The sequence below is a fragment of the Apostichopus japonicus genome, chromosome 12 (assembly GCF_037975245.1).
Source record: "Apostichopus japonicus isolate 1M-3 chromosome 12, ASM3797524v1, whole genome shotgun sequence".
NCBI classification, from domain to species: domain Eukaryota; kingdom Metazoa; phylum Echinodermata; class Holothuroidea; order Aspidochirotida; family Stichopodidae; genus Apostichopus; species Apostichopus japonicus.
In genome coordinates this window covers 6,098,332-6,111,566 of record NC_092572.1, presented here as the reverse complement: position 1 = coordinate 6,111,566, position 13,235 = coordinate 6,098,332, and the positions used below count along the sequence as shown (strand labels likewise).

The window sequence follows — 13,235 nt, the reverse complement described above, 5'->3', positions numbered from 1 at the left end:
GGAATCGATGGTGGTGTCTAACACTTCTGGTACACCTCATTTGAAACTAGGTCAGATTACCGGCATTAGATGTTTCTTTTTGCGCGAGTCTTCAATGCCTTTAAGTCTTCCCACCAAATATATGTCGTTGATTGGCATTTGAATTTTTATCTTACATCCAGTCTACCATGTATATATTGTGTCTTATCATAATTATTGCTTTAAAATTTGAAGCATTTTTCGAATATGGTAACCATGCATCATCAAACTTTTGAAAATTTCTTGCAAAGCAAGACCAGGGGCTTTAAAAGACAGCTATTTATACAATGCTGTAGCACAAAGTATATTTTCATATGTAGTGGACCGATGCTATCTGTCCCAGTTGAATTACAGTCACCATATGTGGTTTGTCAGTCAAATTAACTGAACTACTTAGCCTAGCTTTCCCCAATCCATTATGAAGTCAGTTTATCAGCTATGCAACACAAAACTCACAATGGAAACATAGGACATTTATTTTCTGATATAGAATATTGTTTAAAGTGCATCACAAAATTTGCCAACTTAAGGTAAGTGCTGAATTTCTTTGTGTAAACTGTACTTTAGCTAAAAGAAAATTTCATATTGAGCTGCTACAACTGATTCTCCCTATCCTTCTTTTGATTTATTTCTTTTATTGATATATTTCCTTTAACATTGCAAACAAGTTGATTTGGTTCATAGTAATTGTTATCATGATCTAGTTACTCTTTTTCTGTTTTACATCATCTGTTGGCCTATATATTTTTTTCCTTCATTTCCCAGCCATTTTCTAGCTCAACATAGACAACTGATTTTCGTTTGTCTATGCTTTAATAATACAGCTATTCTCCCCCACAGGACCTCTCACAAGGTCGATCAGGGGTTAAATTCTTTTAGAATAGTAGAGGTTTTTTTTTTTTTGTGCTCCAGGCGGCTTGCCTGATCTCCACACCATCCCATTGAGTAGGTACCAGACTGCATTGGAGTGGATGAATTTACAAGTGTCTGATAGGGGGCAGTATGTATGTTTCAAGCAACAGAAGACTATTGCCGTCACTGTCGAAGTCGAAGGTAAAGGCACTAAGAAACTAGTTAAGCAATATAGCGACTATGCATGTAATGGTAGATTCTGGGTTTGTAGTAGCTGTTTGGCCTGTAGTTTTAAATTGAGGTCACCCTCCTGCTAAAGGGAAATTACATCTTAGCATCTTGCACAAAACCTCTCACTCGGAGGGACTTTGTCCTTTTTGCACAGGGTCTGTTATATAAAGGGAAGACTTGATGACAATATTCATTGAAAGATGTCTGTTTGATTAGGTTTATTGCTTTGTATTTAACTGCTTGTATTTTTCATTTACAAAGTGTTGTCACCCCATGTTCCCTGTTTTGGCTTGCTCAATGTGTTCCCAAAAGCAATATGTACGAAGAGATTCTGTGACTAAACCCAAAAATACCCAGATGTTTTATTTGCTGTATCGCACGTTTGGACATGCTGCAAAGTCCTTTGGATCATAGTTTTAACAGCTACATTTGCTGTTAAACGTTAGCACTTTTAAGGTCAAGAAATACTGACATGATCAGGGCATCAGATGGATGCTAGTAATGCAGATATGGGCATTTCAACAGGAAGTATTACCCTTAGTTATTTCCTTGGATGTTTGAATGATGACATTGCTTAATATTGAAGTAGAAATTAGTAGTTTCTTGCATGATGATTGGGGGAATTGGTGTTAATTCTTTTAATTCAATTTCTTCTTTCAAAGCAGCAGAAATTGATATCTTGTAGCTTATCTGTTCTCTCCTGAAACTAAATTTTGCATGAATATTTGATGAAATGTAATTCAATTTAGAACATGAAAATGTTTGCATGGTGGGTGCTTATTAAAGTGAATGAAAGGTAGCTTAAAAAAGTCACAGAGTAGGCATAAGAAATTATGCTTTCCTAATAGTAGCAAGCATGATACATTTGGAATTTGTCATGTTACAGTATGTTGTCTGTGGATGCAGTTTTAGTAGAGTTTAGTATAACTCTGTAGATTGTGTCCATTCATGTACATTATGTCCAAAGGTTACTGAGGATTCGGTATTTCTCAGAAACCAAAATTTAATATGGTCAATTGCTGGCATTTTGCAATTTGTAAAACCATACTTGACTGTTTACTTATAAATTGGGTGGGTCCCTGTAAACAAAATCTGTTACTTCAATTTTCAACTAAAGTTCACAAAGGATGAGGAAATTATGGCTATGTTCCTCTGAGGTTTGTGAAGGAGTAATCTTTATTATATTAACTTTGTGGGACACAAAATACATTTGATTACACTGTTAATGACTTGGTAATTAAGGAGTTGTGTGCTTCCAATCGTTTGTGAATTTTATATACCTTATTTGGAATGATACAAAACCCCTGCCATTTCAAACTAAGCCTTTAAGCAAAATAGTTTTCACTGTTTTGATAACTCCATCAGCTTTTGACTAAATCAATTGGTTGAGAAGATTTTAGCAACGCTTAAAGTTATATTAGCAAAAGAATATGTATGTTGGTATTCCACATTAGGCAGAGTATCAAGGACAAAAGATGCAGCAGCTGCAAAATCCTGCTCATCTAGGCTGCATGCATGATGCTGCAGCCTGGCTGCATGATGCTGCAGCCTGGCTACATGCATGATGCTGCAGCCAGGCTGCATGCATGATGCTGCAGCCTGGCTACATGCATGATGCTGCAGCCTGGCTGCATGTATGATGCTGCAGCCTGGCTGCACGCATGATGCTGCAGCCTGGCTGTACGCATGATGCTGTAGCCAGGCTGCATGTATGATGCTGTAGCCTGGCTGCATGTATGATGCTGCAGCCTGGCGACATGTATGATGCTGCAGTCCCCTCAGCATTGTACACAGTTGGAGACATCTGCAGTAACCAAAGGACAATGTACATGCTAATAATGAGGTTAGACATGAGTAGAAGAAGTAGTTTAATGTTGCTGCATGTTCCTCTGACTCTCTTTCCTGCATGCATGAACCAAATCTCCACAGGTGACGGCTGCATCCCTATCTGTATTAATGGTGGTCTCTGTGTGAACCATGTCTGTCAGTGTGTCGATGGCTTCCAAGGCAGTTATTGCCAACGCAGAGGTTTGTCCATATAGCAGTTATCCTGCAAATACAACAAACAAACCGAATGGAGGATTTAAACAAAGATGTTTCTGCTTTCTTTTTCTTTGAGTACTTTTATCCTTTATGTTTTGTTTTTTTCTTTGATAGTGGTGTGGGTGTGTGGGGGTTGGCAGAGGATTGATTTTCATTTGTGGTGTTAATGCATTTATATTTGCAGGCAAAAAGAAGGTCAATATCTTCAGAATGTATTACAAATATGCATGTCATTGTTAGAGGCATTTTAACCTGCTACAATGATTATTAGATGTTCAAATGAGAGGTTACTTTGCCAAGAAACAGAAAAAAAGGGAAAGAGCTAAAAGATGCCGAAAACGAGTTGTTTGGCATTTCCACATTTACGTTACAATTTCTATAGTTTGGTAGCTTGATTAAGATTAAATCAGTTGTCTCATAAAGTTTATTGATAGATCACTGAATTGTTAATTAAAATTATAAAACAAAAGTAAGCAAAGGCTACATTTGACAAGTATGATTGTACGTTTTAAATATGTACCACTTTCATGTATATGCATGGTAATTATACACCTTTGTTTGTTCCCCAATGAACCGTTTTCTTCTTAGAAATGTCATATTTGTCAATAATATTACAAAATTATTTCTTATTTGTCTCATATTCCTTGCTTGTTTTGATGTAAAGTTTTGTAAAGTTTAAATCTGTACGTAGCAGTTCGCAACAATTAAAGCACCGTAATGCTTTTAATACCTCCCTTCAACCACCAACCACCCCAACCCACATCTCCCACACCAAACCACCCCATTCTGACATGCTACCAATAGCATACACTCCCCCTGCAATATAAGACCCTTCACTGTGTAGAACATACAACATGGTTGTGTAGAAGTTGCATATCCTTTTGCAATGCATTTTAATATCATAGTTGAACCAAATGCATCCTTCGATCAGACAAAAGAACCCATTGAAATGTGAAGTATCGTTATAAAATACCTTAGTCGATGATTTATAATATAAGTAAATGCTCTCAATTGAAAGACACAAAACAGGTCATTTATAGAAATATTAAAAAATGATGAGAATTTCTAGTAAAGCTATAATTGCTTATCATTTAAATTAACTCTTTGAACCTCGGAAAAAAATGAAGTGAAAAGGAAATTAACGAAATCATAAAGCAAATAGTGATGGTGAACACTGTGTATTGTTACATATCTGTAAATATTAAGGTGCTGGATCCAGCACATCTCGAGGCATCAGGGACTGAATTACATTCATGCTTTTCAATCTAGAATCACCGGTAGTGCGGCTGGTCATACAGGAGCCAGACCCCGCACCCACCCTAGGTGAGGACCTCCAACTGGTCTGTCGGGTAACCCAGAACGATGGATACAAGAACCCAACATGGTTTGATATGTCAAATGCAGAAATCCCCCTGAGGCCCGCAGGTTAGTATCTTGTTAATGTAAATGTTTAACATTTGCGCATGCTGTTTTTGTACAGTCCAGTTCATTTATTAATATTGATGAGTTATTTTGGATAGTATTTTCACCATGTTTCTTTTGCAAATTTCTTCTCTTTGCTACTTAAGTGCAGTGTGCCATTTGTTTCCCATGCTGCTACTTCAGCCATTTCTATCTACTTTCCCTGTTCACTTACTTTGAGCTTCGTATTCAGTTGTTCTTCCGATAGAATATTAAAATATAAATTATTTAGGTGTCAAAATAAGTCCAATGTGTCATGTTTTTTTGTTTGTAATCCAGTCTCACATGAATACCATGGTTGCAATCACCACTTGTTAATAAGGAAAATGTCATATGGTGTGCATTTCACTATTGCAGTGTTACATTAGCAGCCACATTTGTGATAACAACAGTCTGCTTTGACTCGTGTTGAGAGTGCATTCAGCAGTTCTAGTATTTTGAATTTATCTTTGGTGGCTTTTCTTAAAAAAAAAAAGTATCCCATTTGTATTGCACTAGCAAGTCTCTCAGTGTTGTAATGTTCCAAAGGTAGTTCCACACCACCACTATTCAGTGGCTTTATATTGATATTTCTTTAGTTTTGGGAATAATGTATATCAGTTAGACTATTCTATTTCTGTGTTTATTGTAAAAGAATGAAGACATATTGCCCATTTAGTACCCTCTATACCTTTTCCTGATGTATATATCATATTCATAATATTCATATTCATAATATAAATATTCAAAATACAAATATTCAGAATATAAATATTCAAAATCTTAATAATAATATTCATAACATAACTATTCAAAATATAAATATTCATAATATAAATATTTATAACATTAATATCATACTATTAACTATGATATAAGAAGAAATATTTTGGTCATGTAACAGGGAGCAGGCGACATATATATTCTACCCGTGCCTCTGAGTACATCACAATCCTGTACATCAATGATCTCCAGCCGTCTGATCGAGGAAACTATTACTGCAGGACAGGAAGGCTTTCTGCAAATGTCACCCTCTCTTTACAAAGTAAGTACAAAATTAAGGTTGAACACCTTCCAAGCAATATTTCCAACATCAAATCTGATGGGGATGTTGGTGGGGGCATAGTCTTAACATGCCCATTTTGATCTGTGTACAGGACTGTTTGTCATGGGTATTGTTTTCACCCTTACCAGTGCTTTGACTATCACAGCAAAAAGAAATAAAGGGACACTTTCTTGGTCCCAGCCAGGGTACTTTCAGAAGTAACAGACGTGTGTAGATTAGCACTAGGCACAAGAGAACTCTGTGTGTTAGCTTCTACTTATCATAAATCATCAGTGGTATTGCGTTTTATAATGTATCGATATCTTTGCAGAAACATACTTGATATCTACCAAGGAAAGAATGATCATTTGACACCAGAGTTTTACCATTTTACTCTCGTCATTTCTTTGGAAACTTTAGTGGAGAAGTATATGAAATGAGCCAATAATTACCCCCCCCCTCCCCCTTCCCCCAATTTTATAGACAAAGTAGACTTCTTTACCTGACAAGCCATATCTGCTGTATGAACAGTACTGTGATCATAGCACAAAAGTGTTGCAGATGCCTGATTGCCTCAATGAACAGTGGTAACCGATTAGTATTTTACTTCATTCTCTTAGACTACGACCAGAGAGATGCAACATTCATCACACCTTATCCACCAGTGGTAGGAACGGAGTACATTGTCATTTGTGATGTAAACTATCCCGTACCTGGGGATCCACCATATTGGGCGAGTACTAATGGATTAGAAGGTACGTCTGTATTCAAATAATTTAGTCCAGTGAGAAAGAGAAAATAGAAAAAAAAAAGCGTAAATATTGTGCACCTTGTCTAGCATTTGTATATAAACACTTCCGACAATTTTCTTCCCTGAAGCTCCAGATGCTGTTTATTCTTTGAAACTATGGCATCTAGATCTTAACACATCAGGACATATTGATGAGGTGCATATCAGGTTACATAGCCCACTGCTAGAAGCAACATAGGGTGTGTGTCTTGGTACTGTTATTATTAATGTATCAGCAATAATATTCCACTCGTGCATAATAAGTTAAGTTTAGTGCTAGGAAGCCAACAGAAGCTTAATTTGTTCAATGTTATTTTCTAAATACCACAATGCAGCTAAGAAAACAGCTGTATCAAACTTGAATCATCAGTTCAGTGGTAGCAGCCAATTGTGTCAAATTACAAGGAACCACATTTGTAAAATATCTCGAAATAGGAGCTTAATCCATGTCATTGAAATTTGATGAAAATATGTTGACAACGTGATTCCCAAATATCGTATGTGAGGATAAATATCTTCTGAGACATATTCTGATTATGTTCTTTCTGTACATAGTTGATAACGGAAGGGTATTTGCTGAGAGATTTTCCGACACCAGGGTCAAGCTTACCTTCAGACCTCTGGAGCAAAGCGATGAAGGGGTGTACACTTGTAATGTTGGACCATACAGATTCTTACATCAAATTACAATAATAGAAGGTAATATTTCATTTATTTATCTTTAAGTCTCTTTACTACACTCCTTTCGTACCTTTGACTCACAGTATTTTCTGGTATTTATATTAGATTCCCTGGGATGGGATATGTATGACTTTGTTGTTGGTAATATGAAACACTGTAGACTTGGTCAAGTCTAAACTAATATGACATCACAAGGTCACAAGTGCTAGTATGTGAAATGCTTTCACTTATTGTGATTGACAGATGTGTTAAGTTGCAAATCTTGATACTGAAAAAAAAGGGTAATTATTAAATTACCTCTTGCCAGCATTCATTTCAGTAGGTTAATAAAAAGATGTAGGAAAAATGAAACAACCCAAAAGTTCAGATATATCACTTAGCTCCAAGTGGCATTATGACAAAATGCAATGACAGAATGGTTCTCACTTGGCAAGACCTTAATCACCAGCATGTCACAGCCATGGTATTAATAGGTATCTCATTATCTAACGGTTCATGGATAGTTTTGTAAATAACATCAACATGTATTAAGGCACTATGTAACAGTGAAAGCCGCAGCTGCAAAATCCTGTTCAGCTAGGATGAATCAATATGAAAACAATAGGGATTGTCTCTAAACCCCTGCAGTGCTTTAATTTGTGAACCATGGAGCACAATAGACTATGTCCTTCAGAGCCTGGCTGCATGATGCTGCAGCATATCCCATATCATACTTTTGACACAGTGCCTAAGATGAGACAGATTGTTAATTTGTTGTACCTTGATATTGGCCTTCATTTTCATCTGCAGCAAAGACGTTTACTAACATCTCTACGGTTGTGTTATCGACTGGATCTCCTCTCAATTTTAACTGTACGGCTCCGAATTACTTGGATCTTCCGCTGTGGAGAGGTCCAGATGGAAATATCATAACGGCTACAGAAAACAGTGAGTATCTGAAATCATGACTGTTGGAAGAGTAAACTTAGGAGTGAAAAAAAAAAGAGAGATAAAATAAAGGAAAATTTCACACAGTTTGAAGAACCAACAGGTGTTTAACTTGAAAAGAGAATTGAAACTCAGTTTAACATCTTATGAAAGACCAAGCTGAACTGTCAATGAACACTGATTGTGAAATTTAATAGACATTTTGAAAGAAGAAGTATAAATTATTGCTCTGAGCTGGAACTGCGTAACAACAGCAGTGGGAGGCATTCCTTACTTTACCATTTTGTAACAATAAATTACAGTTGCCCCATTTTCAAGTTTCCTTTAGTTAAGTTGTATTATTTTAATTCTCTTTTGTCATGCAACCTTTGCCATATGTTTTCATCATTTGTAATTTGTTCGGTACAAATATTTTAATTAAATGTTTCAGTTATGGGGTTTCAGTGGACTTCCAATGTTTGTAAATGTATTTATGTAAATATTGCCAGTTTGTAATCTGTACAAGTAATGGAAAGACTGACTGGGAACTTAAAACAAATGGAAGATAGCAACCAGTGACCTTGTGAGTAAAGTCATCTCTATCGTGATCAAAACCCATCAAGATGATACTGTTCTTTGATTCAGCTTTTATGTCGCACAGTTTTTGGCGATTGGACATTTGTTTATTCATTATCTCTGTAACTTTGTGATTTTCAAGCCTTATTTAATGAAATTCTATGAATATTATTGTAGTCTATTTTGTCCAGGTTGTGACGAATGTGACATATTCAAAATCACCCTGTTTAATACAGACTGTTATCTCATTTACCTACCACAGGCGGTGAGAATGTTTACATAAAGAACGTGGGAATTGGCTTGAGTCAGCTTGTCATAAAAGGACTTTCCAAGAGTGAGGGCGGTACATACACCTGTCAAATCGACAACAACTTCTCCACTATCACCGTTATAGTGAAGGGTAAGCACATATGTGAAATGGTACATGCACATGGAATGTGTGTTTCTTTCTCCACATACGTCACATAATGTATATGGATAGTCGCATTTATGCAGTAATGTTATGGACAAGGTGATTGTATACATTACGATCTTCCCTGCCTATAGCAAATACCACCCGAGTCCCCTGTTTTTGGCCATAAACAGGGGAGATTGAATATCTACCCGAGTTGGTAATGCTAGCCATACTGAACGCATTTCTGCACCAATTCATGATTAAACACACAGTGTATTATATCAGTGGTCAAGCCAAACTTGTCTTCACTGCACACAGGAAAGTAGTGCTAGCCATTAAAGCACTTGTCTTTACAATCATATGGTGGCTGGTCAATGAATTATGTGCACTCAAGAATGAGCCCTAATGACAGTATTTAGGGTAGTATATTCTATAAAGTAGCAAATTATTACTTCTTGAGTGAATTTGAGGAGGACAGTTTTTCTCATGAATTCATGGAAACTGAAAATTTCTTTCTTCTCCTCTTTTTGTTTTCTGTCTTCCAGTTTGTTTCTTTCTTCTTCTCCTTTTTTATGCTATTTTCTTTTGCCTCTTTCCTTCTTTTCTCATAATGTAAATAAATATACTTTTTTTCTGTTTTTGTTACTTGTAAACAGCAAAAAGTACATTCATCAACTCAAAAAAATGTTTCTTCTTTAATCGATATAGATGAAGTTTGTGAACCTAACTGCTTAAATGGAGGCATTTGTGACAACGGCATATGTGTATGCTCGCCCCCCTGGATTGGTAATGCGTGTGGAGAACAAGGTAAAGGCTTTATTGGACTCCTCTCTTTGATGTTGGGGAAATGAAATCTGAAGAGTCATGTTTACCTTTACAAAAAAAGAACCATTTAAAAGGTTTCCATAGTAATGAAAAAAAAAAAACTTGAAGCTGCTCTGGGTAAAAAAATAATCATATTTATCCTTTTTTCTCTTTCGGTTACAACAAATGCTTGAATGCATGAGGAAATGAATAATAACAATGGATGGATGGACTGATTTATGTTTGTTTTATTGCTCTCTCTGATAGTTCAAAATTGTACTGCACCTTGCCTGAATGGAGGAGAATGTGTGGATGAAATATGTAGCTGTCCTGATTCATATTTTGGTACACAATGCGAGAATCCAGGTGAGAAGAAATAATTATTCCAACATTGTTTTAGAATCAGTTTTAGTTATCTTTATGTGTTAACATTTGTCAAACAAATTCTGAAAGAAAACATCGTTCCAGTAGGCTAAATTGCTTTTTGTTAACAATAGCAGCTGTTTCATAAGACAACAATCTCAATTCAAGCAGGCTAAATTTCAAGGCCTATTTCAGTTAAGCTTGGGATGTTATTTCACAGCCAAAGTAACTTCAATCAAAGAAATTAAAACAAGAACTGATTAAAGTTATCTAGGTCTGACTGATATTGCCAGAATCCACTATTTAGGCTACTTACCTCTTTCTGTATTTTATTATCTGATTGTCCATCTATGAGGCCTATATGGGTTTATTTCCTATTTTCTAGCCATAGTGACTATGTGTGATTGTTATCTTGGTCAGACTGACATTACTAAACTGTTTTTGTTTCTTGTTTTGATGAATCTGATGTTGAAACGTCACTAAATGCTGAATAATATCACTTACCCTTAAGTTTCACTTACAACTGCTTTAATTCTAAACCAACATGTTACATATATATATTATCTTAACACTTTTTCTCTCTCTCTCTCCCTCTCAATTTGTCTAATACCAATTCTGACCTCTTTTAGCCGAAGATATCCTTTCTTTTGAGCCACTAGATGAACCAATTCGCAACAGCAATTATTCAGTGATCTGTTCAGCCCATCCTGATAGTCCATACTTTCCTATGTGGGCTGACTCGACTGGGCTGCCTATTCTACCAATGGGTGACGGTGAGTCATTGTCATGTCTTTAACATGGAATTGAAATGATAAATTGAGTCAGAGTTTAAGAGGAATTTATAATATTTTCTTACTTGTTTGTGCCTACATAGTCTTTTGATCAAATCTCTTGACGGCAGTGCATTATGCCGATCCCTATCCCTATTACATATACAGACAAGATGCAATAATAATAATAATAAGTAATATTTATATAGCGCATAATCAGCAAAGCTTCTCAAAGTGCTTTACAAATGTAAAACCTAAAAAAAAATAGTAACAAAAACCAAAATATTAAATATTTAGAACCAATAAGGCAAACACACAAATTTTAAGGCAACAATAAAAAAAAACACCTGTAATAAATGATACTAAAAAAATAAGAAATTAAAACAAAAATTAAAAATAAGCAATGTGACCTTTCAGTCAGGTAGATGGCACTTGCATGTAAATATGAAAATTAAGAACATACTTATTCAAAGTTATTTCCAAAGTTCTCTCGTCTACTTTTGCCAGATAGATGGTGCTTACATTTAAATGTGAAAATTAAGAACATATATATTTCCAAGTTATTATTCCAAGTTCTACATTGTCTCTTGTTGCCTGTGCTATTGTTTAACTTGTGCTTATTAGACAATTAATAGTTTTCTCTTTTTTGCAATTGAAATTGATGATGTCCTAGTAAAGGAATAAATCAGTATCTAAATTGTTCTTTTGAAAACTTATATTTTCTATAAAAATGATGAAGATGACAATGATATGCTCTAAGAATCCTGAACTTAAACTCTTTACTTGAACCACCACAGAGAGAAATTCTTGTCTCTATCTGTTATCTAGATCAATTTGAAATTTTACTTCCGTTTTGATAATGAAAACAAAATAGAAAATGTAACTTTGCAGTATCACAAAATTCTTTAATAGAAAGATATTTTGTGTTCAATGAAGACAGACTGATTTTTGTCCCGTCCACAGGAGAATCTAACCATGTCTTCACCGACTTTACGTCAGAAAATGAAGCCGTTTTGACCATCTTGGATCTGGATATAGCAGATTCTGGCAGTTTCTTCTGCGTGGCTGGACCTCACAATAAATCTTTGGATGTGGAAGACATCAAAGGTAACTTTATCTAGTACATGCCGAGTAGTAGTATTTCTAGCAGTAGGTGTTTCCTTAAAGGTATGCTGTATTGGCCCCAAATATGCTAGATATTCAAATATGGTCACATTTGGTCAAAAATCTGAAACTGTTTATAGCAACCTTGGAGGAAATTTTCCTCACTGGGACATTCAGTCATCTAAGTGTGTTCCTTAAAAATGTCTGAGAACAATTTGGAGAGTAAAGACCCCCAGGAAAGTACTTTTTCAAAACTTGACCACTATTTACCTTGGTTTTCTATTTATATTCATGGACGTATCATTATATGTTGATTTCTAATTAAAACTGGTTATCATTATCATCATCTTTGTTATCAGATCCAGAATGTGTCCCTCCTTGTGAAAATGGAGGCACCTGTATAGTTGGTGTCTGCAACTGCCCTGCGGAATACATTGGGGAATCTTGTCAGGAACTTGGTGAGTAGCAATTTGTTTTTATTATTTCAAACCCGTAACATGTAAAATAATGATTCATTTTGTCATTTTGTTCTGTTATGTAACAAATAAATCATCTGAGACTCCCTTGTAGGGAGAGTTTTATATATAGATCAAATATTCTTGCATATGCCCAGGCTGCTGCTGGAAATGTGAGTTTGTAAATGGTACAACGGATAATGAATATGTATAACTCTATCTGTCTCTTCAATACACAAGATAGTTTTGTCTAACTTTTTTGTCTCTGTTTTTCATATCCTTCTTCTTTGCTTCTAGAACTGTTCGTTGACATCTATCGAGTCGGTGAAAAAGAATTTTATGACATTGGTGATAGGGTGGCCCTGAGGTGCTCTGCTTCTAGACCCAATCGGTATGGTCCTCCAGTCTGGTTCGATCATTATGGACAGAAGATTGAAACTGGTAATAATATGCTGGATTTGGTGTCATAGTCATATTTTCATCAAGTATATATTTCAAAAAAAAGTTCAAAAGTTTTGATTGTTTATCTGAATTTTCACAATTATGGCAATGGACAAGCAACTTACATCGGGAAGGACTCACCTTCTGGACAAATTACTTATGCATTTTCCTGCACCATCGGAGCTCAACTCACAAAAGAAAACTACCACCAACTATACCGTAGCCTGCCAATGGCAGCTGGTCTAGCCAGCTTCGTTTGGCCAAAATGTAAATATCAACAAGTGACCTCAGGTTTGTAGGTCCTGTGCTCTATCTTCTGGGC

The 13,235-nt window shown here is 35.7% G+C and overlaps 1 protein-coding gene across 9 annotated transcripts in view; it reads left to right on the top strand.

Annotated features, from left to right (window-relative positions):
- The window catches only part of LOC139977877 (uncharacterized), a 221,559-nt gene that overhangs the window by 135,219 nt on the left and 73,105 nt on the right, over positions 1-13,235 (top strand). For 8 of the 9 annotated variants that reach the window (XM_071987580.1, XM_071987579.1, XM_071987576.1 and 5 more), the window contains 14 exons: positions 931-1,071; positions 3,031-3,129; positions 4,414-4,569; positions 5,489-5,629; positions 6,250-6,384; positions 6,975-7,118; positions 7,890-8,027; positions 8,845-8,982; positions 9,685-9,783; positions 10,048-10,146; positions 10,773-10,916; positions 11,877-12,020; positions 12,377-12,475; positions 12,770-12,913. In XM_071987580.1, the coding sequence (XP_071843681.1) occupies positions 931-1,071; positions 3,031-3,129; positions 4,414-4,569; positions 5,489-5,629; positions 6,250-6,384; positions 6,975-7,118; positions 7,890-8,027; positions 8,845-8,982; positions 9,685-9,783; positions 10,048-10,146; positions 10,773-10,916; positions 11,877-12,020; positions 12,377-12,475; positions 12,770-12,913 (1,821 nt within the window). The remainder of the gene's footprint in view (positions 1-930; positions 1,072-3,030; positions 3,130-4,413; positions 4,570-5,488; positions 5,630-6,249; positions 6,385-6,974; positions 7,119-7,889; positions 8,028-8,844; positions 8,983-9,684; positions 9,784-10,047; positions 10,147-10,772; positions 10,917-11,876; positions 12,021-12,376; positions 12,476-12,769; positions 12,914-13,235) is intronic. The other variant, XM_071987577.1, reaches the window with a different exon arrangement.